General features: G+C 36.5%; 1 protein-coding gene across 3 annotated transcripts; it reads left to right on the plus strand.

The window, feature by feature from the left end:
• FEZ2 (fasciculation and elongation protein zeta 2) lies at nt 1–25,510 on the plus strand. Of its 3 annotated transcripts, XM_048936034.1 has the most exons (9): nt 1–332; nt 1,568–1,676; nt 4,447–4,563; nt 5,930–6,074; nt 8,901–9,169; nt 12,174–12,254; nt 17,172–17,247; nt 20,127–20,192; nt 24,481–25,510. In XM_048936034.1, the coding sequence occupies exons 1-9, from the start codon at nt 103–105 to the stop codon at nt 24,495–24,497; spliced, it is 1,110 nt and encodes a 369-aa protein (XP_048791991.1). In that variant the 5' UTR covers nt 1–102; the 3' UTR covers nt 24,498–25,510. The 3 variants fall into 3 exon arrangements, with proteins under 3 accessions (XP_048791991.1, XP_048791993.1, XP_048791992.1); XM_048936036.1 differs by lacking the exon at nt 12,174–12,254; XM_048936035.1 differs by lacking the exons at nt 17,172–17,247; nt 20,127–20,192; nt 24,481–25,510 and adding an exon at nt 12,973–17,160.
• Nucleotides 25,511–26,931: the final 1,421 nt, after the last annotated feature.

Here is a 26,931-nt window from a genome sequence, read left to right on the forward strand (position 1 = left end):
CACGCGCCCCGCCTCCCCCCCGAACCCCGCGGAGCCGCCGGGAGCGCGCGGCGCCCGGAGTCGTGACCGGGGGCGCGCAGCCCGGCGTCTCCAGCTGCGGCGATGGCGGCGGCGGCTTCGCAGCGAGACCCGGGGGACTGGCAGGACTTCTCGGGCTTCCAGCCCTCGGCGGGGAGCGCTCCCGAAACCGCCAGAGGCGACAAAGGCGGATGGGATCTGGGAACGAAGTTGTCCCTCTGCTTCGAGCCCCCCCCGGCCCGCGCTGCCGGTTGCGGCGAGAGCCGCGTTCCGCTGCGTCCGCTCACGGAGCAGAGCGCGCTGCAGGACGACGAGTGAGTGCAGGCCCGGGGAGAGGGGGAGCGGGGCGGCGGCGTTCCGGCCGGATGGGGAGGCCCGGTCCGGCCGAGGGGGAACGGCGGGGAGCGCGGTGCCCGTCTGTGCTGCACCTCTGGGCCTCCGGGCACGGGCCTAACGCTGCACCCCGCTTTCGCCGGGTCCCCGGTTAGTCTGGCTTCTGGCCGAACGCACGTTTGGAATCATGCGTGGAAAGTGTGGGAATGGCACCTCCGAGTTTTGCAGCCGTGGTCGTTGCTTTCTCCCCTCAGCAACGGAGCGCTTCAGGCCTGTGCTGCCTTCCTGCTTTTAACTTCATTTTAAGAGTTGCTACACCTTATGGCAAATTTCGCTCCCAAATAACTTCATTAGGAACACTGCGGTGTTTCTTTTACTTTGAGGTAAGTCGGTTGGGTGCCCTGTTCTAAAAGAAGGGGCAAAAAAAGCCCCTCAGCAGATGCCTGGCTATCTGGTACCAGCAGGGAGGTCATCACTGAGCCGTGAGTCAGAGGCATTGCTCAGTGCTGAGCCCTATGAGCCTGGCTATGCAACCGCTCCAGACGCGCACCCACATTGCAGTGCTTCCAGTCCAAGATCTGAACTGCTGTACCAGAGTAGGACTGCGTGTGCGAGCTGCTTGTATGCAGGATTGATTAAGATGAGCTGTAAAGAAGAGTGGTGAGCTGTGGTCAGCAAGAGTACTGCTGGATAAAGCAAAATTCTTTGTATCTTTGTTTTTCTGTGATAAATGGGAAAAAAGCTTCATGAAAGCTAATGCAAAAATACAGGTTTGACTCAGATGTTGCTGTCAGCCTCTGCTACTTCTTGACTTTGATCTGCAGGAGGCAAGGAAGACAGGGACAACTGTAGGAAAAGAATTTCTAGCTGATCTCAAGTTTCAGTAGGGAAAGCCTTGCCCACTTGCCCACTCCCCACGAAGATTTTGAGTGGAGTTATATTATTAGCAATAAGGCTGTCACTTGTTTTTTAATTTTGTTTTACCTTGCTTTACTTTACTGTTCTGCCTAAATTTTGGATTTAAAATGAGAAATAATTGATGTTTATTTAAAAAACTTGGCTTCTTGACTCCAGTGCATAATAAAAATATTGTCAGTAAATTGCAGGTGAATATTTAGGGAGGAAAATTGATACTCATAGGCAGAAAGATATTTCCATCATAGGTATGCTTACTGTGTTACGCTGTACGTTTTAATTCCTCTTTTCCTTTCTCCAGGATTTGGAATGCTTTGACTGATAATTATGGAAATGTAATGCCAGTTGACTGGAAATCTTCCCACACCAGAGCTTTGCACTTGCCAACTCTGAACCTTTCAGAAAAAGGGGTAAGTTCCAATCTGCAGAAGTACCCTTTTTGAATCTCTTACGCTCAGCAGGGAAATAAAGCAATTTGCATTTGTATAAAGTACTGTTGCTACTAAATAGATTAAAATATTTTGCTTGATATTAGACTTGAGGCTGTTGAATATTAGACATGAGAAAAACAATTGTTGATGCATGTTTGCTTCTGCTTGGGTTGGAGTGATGTGGGGTTAAATGGAGGCCTTTGGAGGCCAGTGCTACTTAGACCACAGCATGGTAGACAGTTGTACAATTCAGTTTACCTGAAGCACTTTCTCCTCATTTCATTTTGAAAGATGTTCTGGGTAAGGGAGGAAAAAAGGAGTATTCTGATTTAGTAAATCTTGTATGGACTTTTAAAAAAAATGCATCTCATGAGATGCATCAGAATGCATCTCATTCTGCATTCATTTGGAGACTGAAGTGATTCTTTAATGGGAAAATTGACCAAGGAGAACAGAAGTGCAACTTAGTTCTGTTTCTGTTTTCTTATTTAACAAATAACTCCAGTTTCCTGGAGAAGGAAGAGCTTCGGTGAGGTTTAAGGAAGAGGTTGTCCTCTGAGCTTCTTACACATGGATTAAAACACTTGAGGAAGAAAGCTAGGAAGAATTCTCATCTCTCAGGTCTTCTGAGGGAACAAGTTGTTTAAGCATGGTGAAGTTGGATTACGTTGTAAAAATATCTCAGTGTGTAACCTGAGAATAGATTAATGCTTTGATTTCTGCCATCCATTAAAGAATCCATAGGTACTTTTTATGCTGACAAGAGCAGTGATTGTTCTAGTGAAAAGGATAGCAGAAAAAAAAAAGAAAAAAAAAAAAACAAAAAACCAACACATTTCACCATCTTCCCCTGCAGAGTCTCTGTCTTTATCTGTTGGAGTCTGATGATTATCTCTTGATTTTTTTTTTTTTACTTGAATATATTCTAATTTTTATTAATAGCATGCTCGGACTTTCTAAGTGATTTTAAAGTAATTAAATCCTTACATTTAAAGTTAAAAGCAATTGCAGCCCCCTGTGCTGTGTTTGTGTTTATGTGACTGAAACAGTGGAGTGGAAGGTTGATTTCATAATAGATAACCAGTTACAATATACAAATATTGAATGGAATTTTTGTAAGGAAATTATGAAGGAACTACATAAATATGAAGCTGTGTTCCTGGATTATAAAGAATCTTAGGTATGCTGGAAGTAGAAAAGAAATTGGTTTATGAAATAAACATAGCTCAAGTTTTTTCAGCTTCCACTCCACCTGGCATGCCTTTGGATGTCTGAAGCTCATCTGTTTGGAGGCATTCAGCACTATTTCTTTTCCTACTTCTGTTTCAGTAGTACTTCTGGATATGTGACAGCACATATGGATCAGCTAGTAGCTTGTTTTAACTTTCTTAATAATGCTAACAGCTAAGTAATGCTTCTTAGATGTGTTTGAAGCTAGTAATATGCCATTGGATTTGAGCTTCTTCCTCTTCTAGGAGGTGAAAACGTAAGGTGAATGAGGTTGATTCATCAAATCTTAGTTGCTTCGACATCACAGATCTCTGAATGCTTTTACGTAGCTCTGGCAGCAAAAGGGGAAGCTGGGAGGATGTGCTGTGCAGTGGTGCAAGGAACAGGGTTGCGTAATTGCTGTTATTATATTATTGTTAGATTACTTCCAGACGTGTCGCTGCCTGAATTGGTCTGTTCGGCAGGTACAAAAGCTGAAGCTGCCAGTGCAAGGAGTGGGAGTGTGGGGCCTGAAATGGGCACGCAGTGTGACTGGGTGCACTGCCAGGTTAGTGTCAGCTCTGCTTTGGGCTGCTTTAGTTGGTTTTTTTTTTTAGCTTAACCATCAGAATATATTCTGAGTCTCTTAAAATGTTTGTGGGGATGTGAGGAAGGAGGAGCTGACCTCCTTCTGGATGTGCTGGTATCCTTGCTTACCATCTCATAGACGTTGACCGTTTCAGGACTGCAGACGTGAACGAATGTCAGAACTGAGATGTGTCTGTGTGGTGGGTGAGCAGATGTTCCAAGTGGAGGCCTGTGACTGCGTGGTTAGCCCAGATTCTGGAAAAAAAGAGGACGCTCGCCTTCTTTCTGATGCCTGAAGAAATACAAATTGTGTGTTTCAGATGACTTTAGCTTTTCTAGGTTGTTTTGGCTGGAATGTGATAACAGACAAAATGCAGAAAAAGAATGGTATTTGTAAATATTAAAGTATTTGTAAATAAGCTATAATATGGCAGAGTATGAGAGTAAAATATATGTGATTGATGAAGGAGACTTAAGGAAACGTTTTATTTTTAGAACAGTTTTTTATGTTGCTTTCGTTATGTGAAAAAATAAAACTCTAAAAGCACATAAAATCACAGATGTCTAATATTTGTTCTACGTAGGTTTCCACTCCACGCTGAATAACGTCAGCCTTCTTTTAAGGCAACTGCCTGTTTTAAATATCTGTAGGGAAAGCTGTCAGCCCAATGCAGATATCTACGTGACGTTGTGTATGTGATCTTTAATTGCTGAGTTCTTCATCTTTCAAGAGTGACGCCTCTCTTAACTATTTCAGTGGTTAAGATGCTTCAGTTTCTGCATGCTTGACAGCAAAAAGCATTGATACCAGTATTATGGGCAAGGAAAATGTTTTGTTTGTGAAACTCTATGTTAGTTCCCCTTTTGTTTCCTTTATAATTTCTGTATATGTGTTTTTATTTGTGTGTGTGTGTGTGTGTGTGTGTGTGTGTTCAATTTTCATGCTTTCTAGGTAAATGACAACTTAAACCTTGACCTGTCAGATGATGAAGAGCTGAGAGAACAGCTGGATATGCATTCCATCATTGTTTCCTGCATCAATGATGAACCACTGTTCACAGCGGAGCAGGTACATTTTTCAGCACGGTGGTGATATTGTAGTATTTTCTTTTCACCTGTGATTATGTTGTATTCTTCTTGCTTGCTGTTTACAGGAGCTAGCTTTCTTGATTGGTTTTGGTTTGGGGGCTTTTTGTTTGTTTGTTGTTTGTTTGTTTGTTTGTTTTTAGAGTCATTGTAATGTGTGTGATATTCTTAATATCCTTCAGATTTGAAAAGGTATTCCAGTGCTTCAGGTGAGGTCGGTAAGACAGTCAGGGTCTTTGAAATCTTTATATCCTTCTTGTCAGGAATAAGTCAGAAAAACTACTAAATTAAATACATGGGCTAAGAAGCCAAAACATTTTCTATATATTAAGATTACTGTAATGTTTGTAGTTTCCCACCTTGACAATGTGGGTATTCATATCTGCATGTGGCTTTGTGACTAGTGAGAATTCTCTGAAGTTTTTGCCTGTATGAAAGCAAAATAACAGTTCTGCTAATAGGCATTTACATTACATGGTATCCAAAGGCTTCTTTTCTAGATCAGTGGATTTATGCTCTATTCAGAATTACTGTTTTGAGTAAAGTTAATATCCACCCCACTTTAGTAAGCAAATGCAATCTAATATATTCAGTACAATATAATAGCAAAAAAAATAATAATAATAAGAAGAAAGGGTTGTGGTTTATATGGCTCTGAAGAAATGATAGTACTATTTTTTTTCTGCTAATAATGTCGTGGAGATCTTCCATTCTGATCCAAGTGCTGGATTAACAGGAACATTTTGCTGTGTTAGCAGAGATAAGGAGAAAAACATTCAGACTTAACAGAGCTGAGAACACAGAATTCCATTCACAGTAGATGATTTTGGGTGGTGTTTTTAAATGTCGTCTTTGTTCCGTGTGCACTGAGTTCTCTCTATAAGTGTCATCCATAAAAGTACACAAGAGTTTTGCTTAGAGAAATGTAGTGAAATTTGAGAGTATTAAAAAAAAAAAAAACCTCATTGACTTTGTTGCTGTTTTGTTTTCCTTTGACCAAACCCTCCAGGAAAATATTCCAGCATACACTTCACTTCTCTTAAGCAGAGCTTTGTGTACCTTCATGTGGAAATAGCTGGGTGGTTTCAACACACTGAGATCACCACACAACTACCAGAATAGCTTGAAAAGATACACTTATTCCCAAAGGATGGGTAGGAAACATCAGTGTGATTTTATTCATTCTCCTGAACCCTGTCTCATACAGTATGAGTTTCACTTAGCAACATCTGTACTACTTGAAAGTAAATAACAACAATAATAATAACGATTTCTAAATTGATTTGCTTCAGATTGCAAGCTGTGTCTCTTGCAGCGAGAGTTCTCATAAGGATTGTCTTTTTGTGAAGGTGATTGAAGAAATAGAAGAAATGATGCAGGAATCTCCTGATCCCGAAGATGATGAAACACCTACTCAGTCCGACCGTCTCTCCATGCTTTCCCAGGAAATTCAAACACTCAAGAGATCCAGTACAAACAACAGCTACGAGGAGAGTAAGTGCTGTTTATTTAGCGTTTTGTTCTAAAAAATAGTTTCTGAAAATCATTCAGTCTTAATGAAATAGACTTGTTGAAAATAGTTTAATAGATAAGCTTGTCACATACTTCGTTTATAGTGACTCCTCTTATGAAATATCTGCATCCAGGAATATTTTGGAAATATTGGATTTCTCCCAAAAGGAGAGAGTAGATTTAGGATGTAAATAGAAGACGTATCTTTGTCAGCTTTCCTAACTTAGAATGAAAATGGAACTGTATAGAATTTATGTGTTGGAGCTCAATTTGCTGTAATGAAATCCTTTCGTAGATAATGGGATGCCTATAATTTTTATTTATTAAATTATATATTCTGGAGAGAGGTGCTTTCTTAGGCTGTTGTACTGCTCCTGTTTAAGGAGATTAGCTAAAGCTCTTGAAAGCTATACTGTAGATGAAGAAATTGGTTTTCATTAGTATTGTTTCAGTCATTGCAACTAATCTTGATACACAGTAACACAAAAGTAAGAAACCATTGCTGTTTTACTATGAGGACCACAACCCTTTCCACCTTTGCCATTCCCTTTCAAAAAACCGTAAGAGGAAAAAATACTTCCTCTTCTACTGCACAAAGGTAATTTGCAATTTTCTATAAAAAAGGAGAAATTACATATATAATGTAAGCAAAACATATTGATTTGCTTGTAAACATAAATCTAATTAATCAATTTCGTGATGGAAATTTGATTAGTCTGCTAGTTGAAATCTGTACTTGAAAGAGATAGGAGTTTGGTGCTTTCTTTCTCATAGTCTGGGTCAGCAGTATAAATTCTACAGATGATTCAGAAAACCAGCTGACCTTTTGTGACATGCCTTACAGCTTCTGCTGCATTTCAGATTTATGGAGGAGATTCCATTTTCATGGTTGGACTTGTAGCTGTCTTAACACATAAATCTCAGGAATGTGAAAGCCTAGCATATCCTGCACAGCAGGGCTTCCTGCTCTTCTGACAGTTCCATATGTCCTTAGGTTTAGAGCTAATCAAGCTTGCTTTGTATTTCATACCATATTTATTTTGCCTTGCCTCAGGAAAAGGAAAATAAATATCATCTTCTCTGGTGCATCTTCTTTGCTGCATCTTTATGGCTTAAAAATGAGCCTTGACCAAATAACTCTTGAGTTTCTTTCATCAGATAATTTAATTTTCTTCACCAGTTCCTCAGAATCAGCTTTCACACCTTTCACTGTTTTATGAAAAGCTTTTGCTACCTTTTATTCATTTGCAAGGCTGCTTCCAAGTTTTGTCAGCATCTCTCTGAATGTGTTGAATTTTGCAGGTCGCAGGTTTTTCCTGGAAGCTTAGTCTGTCTTGTGTAGGACAAGTCAGAGGTGTTAATCTTTAGGATTACGAGCAAGAAATCAAAGCTTGTGTTTGCTCTTTTCTTGGATGGGAAATGTGTTGAATTGTTCAGTTCAATCTACTTGAAGCTTAGAGCCTTTGCCATTCTGTACTGTGCTCTTACTGTACTGTTAGTCTTCTAGCAGAATGTAAGACCTAAGCTACTCTGAAAAAACTGAGGCTCATTGCCCTAAGAGGTTTAATTGCATTTTCTTTGGTAAGTGAGAGGGAGCTATCCCAAATCAATCAGTTTTCCCTGCTCTAATTTAAGAGAGAAATTCACCTACTACATTTTGATGCTTCTGAGAACTGTACTGTACTGTAGCTTGTGAATTTATCTGTATTTTTCAGCATTTGCCCATGAGTACTCACCTAAGAGTTTACTAGACTAATGGAACATAGCCAAATAATTACAAACACAATGCATGAAGACATATGCAGTGTCTTTAAATGGATTGTGCTCTTCATTGTAATCAGGACTGCCTGTTTTTCAAATGCCAGTGAAAGTGACGTTCTTTGACATAGCATCTGGGACTTACTAGTTCATAGGCATGCCAGACGTTATTTTGAGTTCTGAAACGGAAAGCAGTCCTCAAAAAGCTTTTTCAGGTTGAGCTGAAGTGAGCCTCGGGAGATCCTCGTGGTCATAGCTTGTTGTCTGTAGCAGTAGTACTTTTAAAATGTAAATCTGAAGGGTTGGTTTAGTTTCCAAACTGTCATTTTTAAAGGCTTCTGGTGTAGGTTTCACCAATTTAGGCTTGTGCTTTCTCAAAACCATCAGTACTGATTTTTGCTTGAAATGAGCCTACTGGATAGTTTTAATTTTAGGTGTTTGTTTCAGGCAATACTTTTGATTACAATCCCCAGACAAAGAAACTTGGAATCTAGTGTTTTGGGTTTTTTTTTTTTTCCCTGTACTAAATGCATCTTATCATAAAAGCATGTTGTTGTTTCTATTAAGATGTGTGCATGCCTTGTCAGTAACCCTAGGAGGATCCCCTCACTCAGAGCATGCGTAGTTTCTGTGTTACTGTAAGTGAAAAATCCAAGAATTCCAGCAGTGCCGAAGTGTTGACTGCTTTGGAAGAAAATATGGAGAAATCTTCTGAAGAGTGGGTGCAGGAGGAAAGCAATAGTTAACAAGGGTGTCGGTATTCCAAGTCTAGTGGTTATTTCAGCTTCCTTAACTACAGCGTGCCCCTCGTATTAGTGGATTATATCAGATTTCTCAGAACTAAGCAGAAAGTTTAAAGTTCAGTTATTACTAATCTCATTTCTTCTATGATGAACTTGTTCCTTTATGAATATTGATTTGTTTTGTGTAGTTTTACAATGTACTTTGTTGTTTTGAAAAAAGTCAAAGTGTTGTTTTCATGTCATCCTGCGCGTATTCTCTCCTGCTTAGAATCTTGACTGATTGCATTTTTCTGTTAACTATTTACAGGAGTAAAAAGATTGTCTGTTGCTGAGTTAAATGAACTGCTAGAAGAAATTGAGACTGCTATTAAGGATTATTCTGAGGAGCTGGTGCAGCAGTTGGCACTGCGGGATGAGTTGGAGTTCGAGAAGGAAGTGAAAAACAGCTTCATTTCTGTCCTCATCGAAGTACAAAATAAACAGAGAGAGCACAAAGAAACAGCAAAGAAGAAAAAGAAGCTGAAAAATGGTAGTCCTCAGAATGGGAAGCAAGAAAGAGGTCATATGCCTGGAACAGTAAGAATATATTTATAATAAGAATATATTCATAACTGTTGTTAAATTCAAAATATTTTTCGTTCTTCTCTTGGAAAAGTAATAGTCCTTGATTAGACCAAGATAACTGGTACATCTTTCATGCCTTTATTCACAAACAAGACTCTTAGACACTTCCAATTTTTTTTAATCTTTTTCCATATATAGACATAACCTTTTGATATAACATTTTGCTCTTCTACATTTCTTATTAAGAATAACATGTTTGCACATTTGCCTGCAGTCAGAATACCTTTCTTGCCAATAATGCTGTATTTTGATGTAGTGCTGTGTTCTATTATCAGATTAGGCAAGCTCATCCATCTGTTTCATTTGGTTTTACAGTGTGAATTTCAGTATGTTTACCACAATTAGTCCTATAGGAAATCCAGTATTATTGATGGAGCTGTTCAGATATTTATTAATCACGTTGACCTGGGGCTAGAAAAAGTAAATCTTACCCTCAGTCTCTGAAACCTGCATCAAAGTTGTTACCTCCAATAACAGATTGAGGTAAGGCCAATATTTAATGCAGATGTATAGGGAGGAAATAAACAAAAAAACTTGTTTTTTTCTAAGGAGAAATGTCTTTCAAACCGACTTTGAAAAATAGGAGGCAAGCAATGAGAGAAATTAGGTCGTTATCTTGTCAATGTAATTTTGTCTTATCTGTCCAGTGTAATTTGAAATGGGACATTATTAGAATTCCTAAACTTCTCTTATAGAGTACAGAAAATGTAGCTGAGGTATTGTGGGTCTGGCTAAGCCCCAGAGAATGCTTCAGTTTTGCTTGAGAAGTTCATTTTTCAAACATAAGTTAATAAACATTTGTCATGAAACATTAATTCTTCAAAATCTACCTTAGAAACTTATGGGAATGGGATAATTGTGATACAATCCAAACGTAGTAGTTGTTCATCTTGTCCAAAAGATGGGTCCTGACAGAAAGCAGTTCTGATTTCCTGGCTGGTGTTGTACCAGTAGATCTAATTTGGTCTCTGTTTTTCCCATTCCTCAAGTGGAAAAAAAACTGTGGACAAATTTGCTAAGCCTTGTGTTAATATCTACAGCTTACTAAATTATAGTAAACTGATAATTTGCATCTTTACATGGAATTGTGCTAATCTTTGCCGTTTATACTGAGTATTTTATGTAAATTTGAAAATCTTTACCAGTCCAGATGAAAAATCATTCTTTGTGTGTCTAGCTGAGTTTTAATGGAACTCGGAGAAAGTGGATGTCTAGAAAGCAATATGGAATTTTTGTCTCTTTGCAACAGCAAATCAGAGTGGAGATGTACTCCTTTTTGGCTCTCAATCACTGATGAGGAAAAAGTGGTATTCTAATTAGGAAAAAAAAAAACTGATTACTTGGTTTTAAAACTTGACTGAGGTGATTCATTACTTATTCTGATTATTTAGAGGCTTGAATAATGCTTTCAAGAACCAAAGTATTGGTTCTGTTATAAAACATTCTCAGGTTTGGTTGCTTCAAGCTGTACATATCAGATTACTTCCTTAGATGAGTTGAACTGATTATCTCCCAGATAGACTGTAGGCTTAGTAAGTGTGGTTCCTTTGAAAACAGCTTCCACTATCTATACACATCTGGAAACGTTCAGTCAGAAACAAAGGAACATGTTTCTTCCTTCAGTTTTTTTTGTTTTTTTTTTCCAAAGAAGTGCAAGGAGTGTGTACATAAGTAGTATATTTGGATTACTTTGTGAAGAGTGAGCTTTTGTTAATAAAGTTAATTACCTATTAGCTGAAGCTATGCTGAAGTCTCATTTAAATACAAAACTTTAATAGGATTTAATAGGAAATAGGATTACATTTTCATATTCTGAGAAAATCAGTTCTTCTATGGATACATCATTTGAATGAATACAAGTTGTAATTCTTTGTCATTGATACAGACTTTGGGTAAGTCATTTTCTCATACTTCCAACTCTCATTTCACAAGCACATAGTCAGAGTAATGAGAAATACTCAAGTCATGAAGATACCAGTTACTTTAAGCAGAATTTCCTGGAAGACTCAAAATGGCTTTGGTAAAATCTGTGTCTTTATTTACTGACCCTTTTGCGCTTTGGAAAGCAAATGAATGCAGTATTCCAGCACATTTTTCTTCTCTTCCCATAAATATATACATTTAGATAAATGTGCTCAGGTGTGCACACCGTACTGCTTGCCTTCTGTCAGCAGCTTGGCAGTTTCTTCTTCTTATGTTCTTGCCAGTTGCTGCGTTTTACGTTTAATCCTGAATGTCAAAATTGTTCCAGTTTCTTTTTTTAATCATCTTTTCCTGTAAGCAAAAAGGATTATAATATGTGTGAAGAAAACTGTGGTTGGATTGTGTATTAATTTTTCCTCACTTGGGTTCTGTGTAATGGAGCTTGAAATTAATATGAATGCTTTATTAACCAATTGTGCATATTTTATCTGACCAAAAAAAAAAAAAAATGAGGAATACAGGTGATAGTTAATTGTTGCTTCAGGAGTGGAAAAGGAAGCATAAAATGTTCTGAAGAGGTTGGAAGTAAAATGACTGCCTCTGAGAAATATTTCTAATAGAAATCTGTAAAACTGATATCAGCAGGGTCTGTATTGTCTCTAGAAATGTATTGCTCAAACATAAGCTTTAAAGAAAGTTTGTACTGTGAATTAAACTTTTAAGTGTTGAGAAATGAAATGGCAAACCTTAAAATACAAGTCTCAAAACTATGAATTTTGGATCTGAAGTGTGAAAGATCTTGTTTAATTAAATTTGATGTAGATATACTGCTCAGCTGATACCGTAAGGTTTGCTTTTTATTAATGAAAACTTAGTGGACGAATGAAAGAAGTAGAAATGTGCTGAAATACATCTTAGAGCTTGTCTTTGTCATTTGTCTTACTTTTATCGTTGTGATAAATGCTGATCAATGCTAGCCTTCTGAACTTTTCTCTGTCCATTTTTTTCTCTGCCATGTTTTCACTACCTTTAGCGCTTCAGCATGGAAGGGATCTCAAATGTCATACAGAATGGCTTCCGCCACACGTTTGGAAACTCAGGTGGAGAGAAACAGGTGCTGGGCTATCCTCACTCTTTTCCTCATTCTTTGTCTGAACCTTCGATAGGAGCTGAGATCTTGAAAATTACCATTAGTTGAATATATGTGCCAAGACAGTATGAAAAAATAGGACAGAAATGTTGCCATCTGTAGTCTTTCTCTGCCTCAGGACTCCGATCAGCCTACTGTCTCTCCATCTTTCCTCAATGGGATAAGACAGTCAGGGCTTGATACCCTGATGCACTGAAGTAATAGCTTGTTTCTTACCCCAGACTAAAAGTCTGATTTGACGTAATGCGTGCTTGAGGTATGTTGCATGTCTGTGCAAATTGAATGTCCAACAGAAGAACGTATACCGGATTTGACATTCCATTTTAGCTTTCAGCATTAAAGGACTTGAGACATGTCTACAATGGAATTTTTTTTCCTTTCTTCCAGTGGTCAGAACTGATATATCTTAAAATCTGAGTAGCATCTGCAAAATGCATGGACTTTATTGTATGTCCTTTTGCCATTGAAAACTGCATGATGTTAAATGCAGAGGAGTATGTACAATGCAGATTACTGAGGTAACACAAAAGGGAAAGGCAGGTTTGTGTCTTTTTATTGACTGTTTAACTGTTGAAACTTATACACAGCCCAGCTTCATTAGGCATCCCTGGAGAGGTTACATACACCTAAGAAACAAGATTTTTATTTTTTATTCCAAAATAATACTTTCTGTTTGTTTCAGAACTGTAGTATTATCATGAGGTTATTTATCATGAATTTACCCTCTTTTGCAAGCAAGGTATGTGTCTATGTGTTAATGAAGGCATAGATTCAGCTATTTGTCACTTGCTTTTTGGATCGTGAGCACGTGGCTAGACCTAACCCAATAGAATCTGTATTGCCTTACATTATCTCAACTCTCTTCAGTTACAGTTACAGCTGTACTGTTTTTGTTGCTATCTTTACCAGAAAATACTAACTACTGCTGCTTTTAGCTGTTTCAAATATACAAACAGGCAGCTCAGACTTATTTTCTATATGTTTATAAAAACACACCTTTTCTTCTTGATTCTAATCGTAAGTAGCTTCATTTGCTTCCAATATCACTAACTGGGATAACTTCCAGTGATTTTTTTTTTCTTGTTAATTTAATACTGCTGTTCTTTATGATGATTGTACTTTTCCCCTGATCTATCTTATGTATATTCTTGTTATCTGGGGATATATTTTGTTTCCCTTTCTTGGATCCTAAAGTTAATCATGAAAATAAGAAGCTTAAAATGAAAAAGAATGGAGAAAGGAAGATGTAATACTGCCTCTTTCTAGAGTAGTCCTGGAAGACCATTTTTCTGTGGCATTTGTTCAAAATCTGTTAACTGAAAGGATATTTTTTTTTCTGTAAATGCCTCGTAGGTAACATTATAAAACTTTTCTTACAGTGTCAGTCTTATTGTGTTTTTCACTTGTTTGGTTTGCTCATTTTTCCTTTGTCATTTTACCCAACTCTGGATGTTCTTTTAAGACACTGTGTTTTTCTTACAGCAGCAAGTTAGAAAGCAGAATAAGTACCATCTTATACCCTGTGATAGTTGAGTGTAATCTAATTTGCTTAGTATTACTCTCAGAACATTTGTATGAGTCTGTCTTCAGGGCGTGTTGTGCTTATATACTTAAGTTCAGGTATTTTTGTGTGGCTGGGAAGAGTTATGTAACTCCCTGGGGTTGTACTAAAGAAAAAAATAGAAAAAAAATGCAGGAGCAGACAATTTTTTGAATGCCTTACAAGGTTGAGGTTCATACCCATTCAATCACAGCATAAAGTTTCTGACATGTTTGTTCAGTTCTTTCTAAACTCCTGTCATTCATTAATTTCAATGGTGTTTGTTGTCTTGACTATGTTCAGGATAGTTCTACTCTGAAAACTAGGTAGGTACTTTCCTTTTGAAAACTGTAATCCTCTTTTTTGTTTTGTCTTTGAGGCATGAGTAAACACAACTTAGAATTTTTCAGTGTCTTCGCTGATGGTAAAATTTAAAGTGAAGTTTCCAGTGGGAACCACCAGTTCCCATCTGATAATGCAGCTGGGAAAATACAACGCCAACAGCAGCATGAAAAGCATCACAATGCTGTCAGTTCTTTCTGCGGTCTTATCTCCAGAAGGAATTGCAAGATGTTTTCATTTCACTTATTATACATATCAAACACTTTGTATGACTACAAATTACAGTGGGGATTGCTGCTTATCATATTGTCAAATGTATGTCAAAAATGTACAGGTCACAGTAGATTTAATGCTTGGGCATGTCAGTAAGCTATACTCAAATCATTTTCGTAATGTGTTCTTCACAGAGTAATTCAGGGAATGAGTTTTATTACGGTCATTAGGGAGACTCACTGTTAACAGCTAAGTGGTGATGAGAAAAATGAGGTGATTTTTGGAAAGTAAGAAAACAATTACATGGTTATTGTTTTTGTCTGTTTCATTGTAAAGGGAAATTGGTAGGTAGATGTTGTGGGGCAAGGAAAACAAGGAGCATATATTTGGTCATTAAAATGTATCTCAGTTATTTATTGTGCAGGTTGGTAAAGGGTAGAATGGCACTTGAATATTTTGAGGGCTGGAAAGAACAGCCTAAGATCTGATTCCTGAGTTAATAGATCTACTTTCATCTCTGACAAATGTAGATTTAACAGCCTTGTATCTAGCTATTGATTTTCTTGGTTCTAGGAATAATGCAAATCTCTGTGATATATCTGCTGGGGAAGAAATTGAAAATTGACTCATGTATGGCTTCCTTGGAAGCACTGCCTGCTTTTCTGTGCTGAGTGGATGTGAGGAAAGTGCTGAAATAATAGGGAGGAATTAAAGCACCCCATCTTTGCTCAAGGTTTTGGTGAGGTGTCAGTACATCCCATACAACATTCTTTTAAATTATACAGAAGTGAGTCTGTCTGGCTTTTAAGCATAAAGACATCAGTTGCATCATCTCACTCTAATCATGGCAATGGTTATAGCTGGCTTTGGCAACACCAGCTCTTCTTCTGCAAAGTAAACTTCTTCACCAGAGTCTGAGTTACAATTGACTCTTGCTAAAGTGTTGGCCATACTACAGGAGATACGATGTAGAATGTACAAGGGCTGCTCTGCAACTGATGCCTCCTATTTTATTATGTTGGTTTGTGACATCAGAGGTGGATGTTGGCGGTATGACAGTAGAAGCTGAGCATTCCCACCTATATTCTGCTACATGCTATGAGACAGATGGCAGCAGAAAGGAAGTCTAATAGGATGGCATCTGACATGGAAGTGTGTATGAAGCAAAGGGGTGAAATTGATTTCCTCTGTGTGGAAAAATATGGCACCCATTGACATTAATCAATGGTTGCTGAACATTTATGGAGACCAAACAGTGGATGTGAGCACAGTGAGGTGGTGGGTGGTACATTTCATTAGTGGTGACAGTGATGTGAAGACAAGCCATGTTCTGGGCAGCCATGCAGATATTTACAAGTGTGGCATATAGGTTCTTGTTCATAGCTGGTGAAAATGCATAGCTAGTTGTGGTGACTTTATTGAGAAATAGTATTCTGTAGCTGAGAATTTGCTCTCAAGTAGTGTTACTGTGCTCATTTTTTTCTGTTGTAGTTTCATGGAAATAAATATAAAATTATTTTTGAAGTGACCTATTTTGTCATTGTTGTGTGAAGAGTTACAATCTCTGAAGTTGAATGCGAAATGGAATGTTGTTTCATCTAGTACCCTATGCATAATTACCACAAAAAACATTTCAAGTAAATTCTTAAAAATGGAAGCTTTTTCATTAGGAAAAATCCCAGTGACTTTTAATTTATGTAATAAATCTTATAGCAATAGGGTTACTTCAAGAGCTTGAAAGCTCTAGGCAATAAAATCCTGAAAGATGTAAGACTTTTTTTTTAAAAAAAAAAAAGCAGATGAGAGTGGAAGATTTCAATGAAGAGTAAATAAAGCAAACGTGGAGTTGGTTTGAAATGATCTACCAGCATATTTGACTAGTAAAAGTGAAAGTTCAAATTTAAGTGCAAGCAATGGGTTCATGTTTGATTAGGTTTCTTTGTTCCTTTTGGTTGGAAGCATTACAGGGTCAGAAGGTGAAAGCTGTCTGTTTTCATTTTCACCCGACTGTAGGGCAGTCTAATTTTCTTTGTACAGAGGACAATATAGATCACCGTCAGAGATGGGAATGGGCAGCACTCTTTTATCTACCAAGATCTTTGGAATGTTTCATACACTTAGAAGGAGTTCAGCAGTCACTGGGAAAATCCCATGGCTGTTCTAAAATGTTTCTAACACAGTATATGGCCAAATTTTCTAAATAACTGTTAGCACATTTGTACAAACTTGAATATCTTATTTCACACGCCTCTCACAGCCTGCATCAGATATATTCTGCAATCCTTTACAGGCTGAGTAATATCAGTTTCCCAAATGATTTGAGGGAAACATAAATAAGAATTGTTTATCTGGAAATATATTTACCAGATAGTGAGATGATTGTTCTAGCTTTTGCTTCACTATAGGAAGTACTTAAAATATATGAAGGACTTGTTCTTGATATCTGGAAAGTGGAAAGATTTTAGATTTTACTACTGTCATGCTTAGGCTCTGAGAAAGAATACCAGACTATCTACAACTTCCATTTTTTGTCATCTTGTTTGTTTGTTAGTGTTTTGCTGCATGAGTTTTAAAGAGATGTTTACATAATTTGGAAAAAAAAAAAATAGTTTCTGCAATAATAGCTTAGTGTGAGAAGTAGAATCTTAATCACTTGTGAAATACGATTTTTGAAAAGCTGTTATTTCTGGCTAGCAAGTTTAATAGCTACAGTGTTCACGAAAAGAATCCAGGTAACATACGTGGTGTTAAAAGATTGTGAAGTAACTCTGCTTTTTTTTTGACAGTATTTAACAACCGTCATCCCTTACGAGAAGAAAAATGGACCTCCATCTGTTGAAGATCTTCAGACATTAACCAAAAGTAAGTACAAAGGTGTTTCCCCAGCTCATCCTGTTCTCTGTGGATGGAAGTGGTTGCTCAAACCAATGAATCATACTTACATGGTTGTCTATTTCTGTCTCACTCTATAATTTATGTAATGTGTTTTTGACCTCCTCTTCTGAGGTTTTGAGTCCTTGCAGAATATTCATTTTCTAGCTGCTGTCTGAAACTCTGGAGTCTAAAAACTTGCATCAGAAAGCAAAGGTTTTCATACTGTTTCCATGAATGGAGACTTAAAGCAATACTGTATGTCACAAAATAGTCTATGATGTATCTCTGTTTCTGCTACCTTTTGGTACCTGAAATGCCTCCTTTTGTTCAAATTTGCTGTACCTTACTGATGTTACTGTAACAACTTACAGAAATTAAAATGAATGCAGCAACGAATAAGATTGTGTCATTGTACTTGCTTGCTTTTAAACTAGCCTTTCTCTTTCTTTTGGTGATTTTGGGTTGATTGGTTTGTTTGTTTGTTAATAAATTTTAGTAATTGCGGCATGTAAACTAAACCTGAGTTTTGACAGTTTTCTAAATTCTCCTTATTTTCTTAGACCAGATCTTTAAAATTATTTTTAAGTTCAAAGTCCTCTATGTTATACTGGAATTTGCATGACAGTTAAGGTTGCATCTTAAAAAATTAAATACTAATTATTAGGGTGATAAAATAAAGCAGCAAATCTCAGGTAATCAATGGCATCTCCTCTTTTTTGAGATTTGCAGGAACAGTTTGATATTAGATGATAAAATGCCTTGATGCATTTGATAGAATCATGGAATGGTTTAGGTTGGAAGGGACTTCAAAGATCATCTAGTCCCATCACCCTGCCATGGGCTGGGACATCTTTCAGTTAATAGAATGATAGAATCACAGAATGGCCCGGGTTGAAATGGACCTTAAAGATCATCTAGGTTCAATCCCCCTGCTCTGGGCAGGGTTGCCAGCCACTAGGTCAGACTTCCCACAGTCACATCCAGTTGATCAGTTTGACCCAAGATTGATTGTATTACAGTGCAGTGCTTGGAATCTAACAGTGCCGTAAGGTGTTTTCCGGCTGCACATCTGTTATTCCACAGGTGGCTAAAGAATAGTGACAGGTTGGTTGGTTGTTTTCTTGGAAAGAGAAAATAAATATCAGACAAATTCTGAAGTAATGAAATGTTTAAATGGAAGTTACATTCCTAATGTCTTTCTGCTGTAAGCACTATATTTCACATTTTATATTCAGTCCATCAGAGTAATGTTACCCTCTTGCCGTATTTAAATTTTGCTTAAAAATATTAACAAAAACTTGATATTAAGAGAGAGATAAAAACCTCCTGAAAATGGCATATATTGTTTTAATGGTTTACTGACAAAATCTCTTGTTTAAAAAAAAAAAAAAAAAAAGCATTCCAAATAGTATTAAGTGTATGGCCTTCTGTAGGCTGGTTGGAACTTGACCCTGTGACTCGGTTGCAGATTCCTGACTCTCTCTTTTGCTGTTGTTAACACGACCTTAAAGAAAGGTGGAGGATTTTTTCTGAGGGTGGTTTCTTTTCCTCCCAAAGCTTTGTATTATTCTACAGTTATGAGCACTCATGCCTTCTTCAACATAAAAGTTGAAATGAGCCACTTATTATATTTGAAGTTCATTGTCACACAAGAAATTTGGAGCTTATGAAATAATGCTATTCTGTACTAATTCTTTATGTGTAATTGTTTCAATTTAGCCAAGAACACTTCATAAAGAATTGTCATTAGTTTTGTTAATGAAATAACAGACATCTTATGTGTGCCAGGTTGCTCTAATTTTGTACCATTTTAATTTTTAAAAATCGTGCACCATAAACAAGCTGTAAAAATTCCTGACATTCCATTGCATACATGCTTATGTACTTATCTCTCTAAACATAAGAATGTTGCACATGAATTTTGAATCTTTTCCCTATTGATTAGAATGATTAATATTAAACTATATGTAATATATAAGAACATAAGAAGTCCCAGAATAGATGATCTTTTTTATCCAATCATTTACAGCAGCACATTCTGGAAAAGTAACATTATTACGTGATTTCAGTTGAAGATGAAAAAAGACAAGTATGCAGCACACTTTTCTTACCTGTTAGTACATTTCACTTTTGGATATGGTGACTTTATGTTGGCAAGGCTTGTGATGGTGAAAATACACCCAGAGAAGGGCAACAAAGCTGTGAGGGGGTGGAGCGCAAGTCTTAGGAGGAGCAGCTGTGGAAGCTGGGATTGTTCAGTCTGGAGAAGAGAAGGCTCAGGGGAGACCTTATCACTCTCTACAACTTCCTGAAAGGAGGTTGTGGTGAGCTGTGGGTTGGCCTCTTCTCCCAGGTAATGATGAGAAGCCATGGCCTTAAATTTGCACCAAGGGAGCTGCCCAGGGAGGTGGTGCAGTCACTGTCCCTGGAGGTGTTCAAGAGCACTGTGGATGTGACACTGAGGGAAATGGTCAGTGGGCATGGTGAAGTTGCACTGGTGGTTGAACAAGATGATCTTAGCAACCTCAACCTCCAACCTCAGTGATGTTGTGATTTATTTTTTTTATTTTTGCTGTCATTGTTGATGGCATCTTACTGTAAATGATTAGCCATGCAAAACGGGTCTCTTGAATCTGCCTACTGTGGAATACAGTGAGAATTATACAAGTGAAGGATGAAGATACTACATGTCCCTTCTTGTGTTTCTTGTACTCCAGTTAAGGGTTTTCTTGCTAGTAATATGTAAATCCCTATGAATAGTAGAAATAGCTTTGCTGTTTGTTTTTTTTTTTTTTATAAGTGTTGTCTTTAATTTATGACTAGATGTCTGAATTGCTTGTTTCTTTGTTTTTGTTTCCACACTTTAGTCCTTCATGCCATGAAAGAAGATAGCGAGAAAGTGCCAAGCTTGTTAACAGACTATATTTTAAAGGGTGAGTATGTTTCCTAGCAAAGGAACTTTTTTTTTTTTTTTTTAATTATATATTAACATGCTGAATATAAAGGATGTATTTGAAAAGAGTAGTTATAACATGAGTTATGTTAGCCTTTTATTGCAGAAGTCTTTCATTCATTCAGGGCCTTGTGAGCGCGTAGTTCTTAATACAACATGATTATTTTTTTTGGTGATAATGTAGTGTAGTGAAGTATGCATGTACATTCACGTAGCTGAAGACATCAGTGAGAGCAGAGTAGCCTGGGTTATAAAGCTAAATGGGTGTAGTTCATCTGCATGTTACCAGGTTCTTAGAATCAGAGCTCAAACTTCTTAGTATTTGCAAAATGAAGTGCTTAAATCTTTGCATAAAAATGTGTTACCTTCTAATCTGTATTATTTATTTTACATGTATTTATCATACCTTCATCTTTTACTTGTAGTTTGTGTACTAATCATTTATTTTCCAGTCTTATTAGCAGAATGGGAGACTTTGAAAATCACTGCTAGTTTTAACTTGAAGGAGTTGTTCCAGGTAGTTTCCAGGTTGTTAAATTGCTTCTAAACACAGTTCTTTGCCTTTTTTTTTTGCCCACATCTTAAAAGCACTTATGTCATTGCTTAAGTCTTGGCATATACACTGTTCTTACTTCGTTAGAGTTCAAAACATTCATCAGACTCCCAAGATCAGAACTAGCAGGTATACTAAAGGAATGATGGATGGATGCTGTTTTATTTGTCACTCAAATGTAGGTTATATTCAGCTGTTCAGCTTCAAGTTTTCATGCTTCCCAGTTTTTTCTGTCCTTTTAGTATCAAGTTTTCGAAGTCTTGCTATTTTTAATTTCTTTTTATTTCAAATATAGTCATGTGACTATTACTGTGTTTTTTTTGTTGTTGTTTTTAAGATTTTCATATTTCTTACACAGATTCTAACCATTCATCTCATAGAGATCTGAATACTTCCAAATTACAGTTGTAGATGAAAGTTAGCATGCTGTTGCTTCAGAAAAACTGATAAGAGAACCACATAGCATTGTAGAAGTTTCAACAGACGTCTGTTGAAAGAGGCTCACTTCTGATTTTCATGTAGCATTGCAGAACTGCCACATACAATAAGAGTACGAAGCTCTTTCAGTTGGTTCCTTTAATTGCTCCACTGTTTACTTACCCTTTCTGAAAATCTTTCTTATGTTAGACAGATATATTTGCTTATGAGCTGAGAGCCACTTAAGCTTAAGATCAAGGGTTTTTTAATGGTGATGGCACTAAACATTAGTTTTATGAAACAGAATTTTCAATCCAAGACAATTAACTGTTGTCAGTAATTAAAGCCGTTTGCTTTTCATCGTAATGCATCTGGCAGAAACTGGATGGATTGTTCTTTACAATGTCTCCCCTTATTTTTAGATGTAACTATTGAGAAAAGTTTTTACATTACTTGGATGCTGAGAAGAAGCACCCTGAATGCTGAGGGAAACAGGAATCTTCTGTGCAGAGCTTTTTTATAAGATACACAGATTAACTGAACATATGACAGGATGATGTAAGAATCTCTGAGGTTCCCTCCTACCTCTTTTCTGCATGCTCGTGACTCTAAAGTCAGCAGGAATATTCTACCAGCTAGTTGCACAATTACAAAGATATTGTGCTTGCGTTAAACGTGTTGGATCAAACAGTTCTTCATAAACTCTCAGGGAAGCATTATGCCTCTTATTGTATAAGATTTATTATGGGTGTTTAAAGGATGATCTCTCTCACCCTTCTCATACCGAAAGGAAGAGATATTTCCCCTCAAACATCACGGTTTCTGAACTAAGAAATCGTGAACTAAGGCCTTCTTACTCTTCTGTAGATCTGTTTGCACAATATTCAAGCTAATTAGCATGGAATTTCACTCCATCACTATAGCCTTAACCGAGTTTCCCCTTGCAATATTTAGACTGTGCTAAATATTTATAGCTCATAAGCCAGCATTACACTATAATGTAGATATTGTCAGCTACAACTCAAGATTTGCTTTCATTGTTTAGAATCAAGCTGAAGAAAAAGTATCAGTGAAAAGTGATTCTAATGATTTCCATAGCATTATTGGTATACTGTAATGGCACAGAAAGTGTCGTGAGCCTGGAAGGATAATAGAACTCTAAGACCTTACTCTAAGCAGTGTTTATTTTAAAGCAAGTCCTGCCGCTTCTGTTCTGATAGAAACAGAAAGAAAGTGAAATATGTTTGTGTCTTCTCTGAACTTTGTAGTGTTTGGTAGAAATGTCACTATTTTGAATATCTTGAACTAAATGCCAAAATTAATTGTAAAGCTTGTGAAAGACTAAATTTGCATCATGTAGGAAGACACCACCAACCCCACCATATGTATCATCTAATACTTGATACATTCATTGAATGATGGTTAAGTAACTTTATTTTGGCAAGGCAATTTAGTCAAGAGCTGGAGCATAGGGCTAGAACTTGAAGGAGAGTTGTATGACTAGATCTCCTACTGACCTGTGTTACCATGGATCGTTCCTATGGTTTTTTCATAGCTTATGTAAAAGTGTCAACTAACACATCTGAAATGCTGTCAGGAGAAATCTTAGAGCATTGCTCTGCAGATGCAGTATAATAGAGAAACGCAGAAGGCCAGTGCAACTCAGAGCTGTCAGAGGGGTTTGCACAGACTTCATTCTTCTTATGTCAGGAAAAAAGAAAGATCCCTATGTATTTCTGAACAGGATTACTCATTTTCGTAAGATATTTTTTGGTTTTGTTTTTTACTTTAAAAAAAAAAAGAAAAAATTCTCACTTTCCAATTTCTGCTATCTCAAAAATGTTTCAAAAAATAATATATATTTTATTTGGTCCTCATACATGATTCCCTCTTTTGCATGATGACAAGAACAAACAGTGTGGGGGTAACCTGCTAGGAAGGAGTAAACAGCAAATTTAAAGTAGTAGCTGAGGAAGGCTTGGTGGGAAGTAGGATTAACCAATTTTACAGTTATGGAAGTGAGGAGAAATAATTAAAGAAGTCTGAAGGAAGCTAACATTTCTTAATTAAGATATTTAAGTAGCAAATCAATACCTTTTTATACATACAATCAAAATTTGTAGGAAAGTTTTGTCTGGTATCAAGTTTGTCATGTTATTTCAGAAATATTGATATTGATTATTTTAATTCTTTTTTACAAAATTTGGAGATTTAATTTCAGTTGGATAACTGTTGAATAGAATATATTACTGGTAGTACAGAACAAAAATTGAATACATCATTCACTGAAAGACTGTTTTTCCTCAGTTCCAGTATAAGTGTAATATGTAAATAACTCTGACATTTTTAAAGCATAAATTGCTAGGTCTGTGTATGTGTGTATGTAGGTATGTACTTCTAAATGAAACAAATGTCTTTGACATCAGATGTATCCTGATAGTAAGCTGTTTTAAAATGTGTTACTAAGCTCTGTGCTCTTGTCCAATTGTTCTTAAACAGTGATTGTGACATAAAAATATAGTGCTAAAAACTTACTACATATTATCACTGAGTAAAGTAGATGAAATATATATAGTGTTATTTTCTCTTGGGCTTTTTTTCTGAATGTAGATGTCATAAAAGTAGAAATAAATTTCATTTTGCAGCTTGTTTTCCAATAACGAACAACAAATTTTTTTTTATTAGTGAAGCAAGTTCTTACCCCTTATTCTACTAATAAAATATGCATTTAACATAACAAGAATATTCATCTTCTTGTCTTTGAAGTCTTTGTTTGGTTGTCATAGCTGACTTCTCTGTTTGCTTTTGTGTTGTGCTAGCATTGGTTTGAAAGCTGGATTGCTCCGAGGTTTGTCTTGTATGTGAAACAGGAATGAGAAACATGTGAAGGGCATGTCTTGTCTTCCCACTGTCTGTGATTCAAGTACACACACCAGATTTAGAAAGTAGAATTAGAATCCCAAATTTTCAGTGCATATTTTAATACATAATTGCATGTGTCACCTTTTAGTTAGTGTTCTGTTCTCTAATATAGCACTACATAAAGCACTGTTTAAGACATGACCTTTAGTTAACTCATTTCTGGATAATGTTAGTTAAAGATAGTGGCTTGTGTCATTTAATCTTCTTTTGAGGAGAAGATGGTATCTTAATTGAGAGTTTCAAATGATTTCTAGATTTTTGCTGTGTTACTGATAGGGTAGAATTCAAGATTTAGTTATTTCTAGTATAAACAGTACATTTTTATACAGACTAACTTCACTGATGTTTATTCAGGTATCTTTGTGGTCTCTTACAGTTCTGTGTCCTACGTGAAGAGGGTTGCCTTTCAGAATTAACCGTGTTCCTTCCTATGATGAGAAGCTTTCCATGGAAATAACTCATAGTATTTTCTTCCATTTGGTACTATACCTAAACCAGTACCCATTTACCTCCTTTGTGTGTGCGTGGATTTTCTGATCCTACATTAAGTCTTCTGGGCATGACAGCTCATCCATTTTAACCTAATAGTGCAATGAACTGGAGCAGGGAACAAAAACTGTACAGTTTTTCTCGCATTGTTCTGGCTTTTTAAAGTCTCTTTTTACACTGTATAGCATGGAAATCCTCCTGCACATTTTGTTGTGGGAAGGAAAAGTAACCTTTGAATAGTGTAAATAACATAAGCCTAATTGTAAGGAATCCGTATTTAAAACATCCTTAGTTCCTGGAGCAAAAATGTAAAAAGAATTTTCATTGTACAGACCCAACAAAACGATTCAGATGAGTTCTTCAGGAAGCACTCCGGGACAGTGTGGTGGACGTTTGTTTTCAACGGTTCTTTTAAACATTATCTTTGAGCTGTACAACAGTGATGTTCACAGAGTGAACAAATCCTTATTCTTTAATGGTTTGGCATAAGTAATTGGTGTGTTACTTACCTCTGTTATCTAACATAACCATCAGAGTAATGTAATTTTTCATATTGCTGTTTTTGTTTTAATTGTTAATGTTCACGTGGCTCAGATATTCTCTCATATTGCTGCTATAATTTTACTGGTTTTAATACGCGTTTGATCTTAATGGATATGATTAAGTATATAAGCATTTTGAAAGGCTATATCTTTTTAAAAATACATGTACAGTTTGGAAAAAAAAACTTGCACCTGGGTTCCAAGTTAGTATTATATCAAGACTTCGGTCATTGTGTATCTCTGAACTTTACTACAAATCTTTCTTGTATGCTCTGTGATGATGTATCTGCATTCAAACAGATGAGAATGTATTTTGCAAATCCTGTAAAAGAAACATACCCTGCGATCTCCATATTAAATATTTGCCACAAATCATTTTGCCAGTCTTAAAATTTACATTAGAAAATAAGGAATACTAGTAGAATCATAGGAGTTTTTCTAGGCTGAATTTCTATTAATTCTATACCAGGTTTTAATACTGTATATGTGAAAACAACTGGCAAATAAGAGTCTAAAGAGAGAAATGTCTTTTGTTTCAAAATTGTTTAAATTGATTCATTTTGCTCAGCTAAAAGGAAAAAAAAAAGTATGAAAACTTTTTTTAAGAAAGTTCTCATAACACTTTGACTTTTTTCCTACATACCTCAGCATTTTCTTTTGTGCCTCTTTATTGCTGAACTTTTCTGAACTTAAAGATCTTTCATCCCTCCTCTTCTTTCTCTGCACCTGACGGCCATCAGATACTTACATGAGATACATGAGATCAGGAATAAGAGACCTGCATAAGTATGTTATAGTTAGGGAAGGGTTATTGTTGTAGTTATACTTGATTAGCGGCTCCTATAACAAACAAGAGACCATTTATTTCTTTAGCAGATGTGTTAAAAGGTCGTTATAGCATGTTTTTCTGTAAAAATGCTTACTTTTGATTATTGGTAACTGGAAATTAACCAAGGGAGGGAGATGACCCCATTTTGTTATTTCTTTTTTAAAATGGTGAAACTCATTTTGTCTCCAGATGGGATCTATTCAAACTAAGCCCTAAAAACCAAAACCAACTTCAGTGGTAAGCATGTGCATGGGTTATGATGTCCTTCATTAGACTTATTAAAAGTACCTATTCAGATTATGAAAAATACCCATTTACCATGTATGTAGGATGCTGGCATTAAACATCAACTCCCAAAGGTAGGAAATATTATATGTACTTAGAAATCTTTACAAATCTCAAAGCACGTGAGTAAAAAGAGCAATGCAACTCTGTGTTTCTGATGAGTTCTATGTATTTCAAATTCTCTTATGCATCCTTTTTCCAGTTCCATTATTGAATCTTGAATTCTTTGAGGGAGCTTTATTTTCTGTGAGATAGCCATAAGAAGGACACTCAAGAGTAATTACTGGCAAGCGCCTGCATTTTTACCAAAGGTCTGTTCAATTTTTTTATATGAAATGTCCTAGAAGTCTCCTGTGTGAATTCAGTGAATTAAAGTCACTGAATTAAAAGTTACTTAAAGGTAGGTATTTGTATAATTTACTTCAGAAGCTTTGGTTTTAAAATCCAACTTTTTCTATGGAATTCAGTTGTTTTATTTGATAAGATTATTCACTTGCTGCTAAAATCAAATGGTGAGTGATGGGCACTCTAGGCAGCGTGTCCCAAGTTGGTCAAGAATTCTTGAAATATGTTGTCTCAGTTAAGGAATAAAGAAAACAATATTGCAATCAATTCCCCTAGAGTGAAAAATAATAATGTAGTTGTACTCTCAGCGGTGCAGACAACTGTATAGATAACTGGT

The sequence above is a fragment of the Lagopus muta genome, chromosome 2 (assembly GCF_023343835.1).
Source record: "Lagopus muta isolate bLagMut1 chromosome 2, bLagMut1 primary, whole genome shotgun sequence".
NCBI classification, from domain to species: domain Eukaryota; kingdom Metazoa; phylum Chordata; class Aves; order Galliformes; family Phasianidae; genus Lagopus; species Lagopus muta.

Bases quoted from the DNA above. Each gene is read 5' to 3' on its own strand.
- FEZ2 (XM_048936034.1), top strand. From the start codon at position 103: ATGGCGGCGGCGGCTTCGCAGCGAGACCCGGGGGACTGGCAGGACTTC. The intron at 333-1,567 runs GTGAGTGCAGGC...TCCTTTCTCCAG, and splicing joins AGCGCGCTGCAGGACGACGA to GATTTGGAATGCTTTGACTG. The intron at 17,248-20,126 runs GTAAGTACAAAG...TCCACACTTTAG, and splicing joins TCTTCAGACATTAACCAAAA to TCCTTCATGCCATGAAAGAA.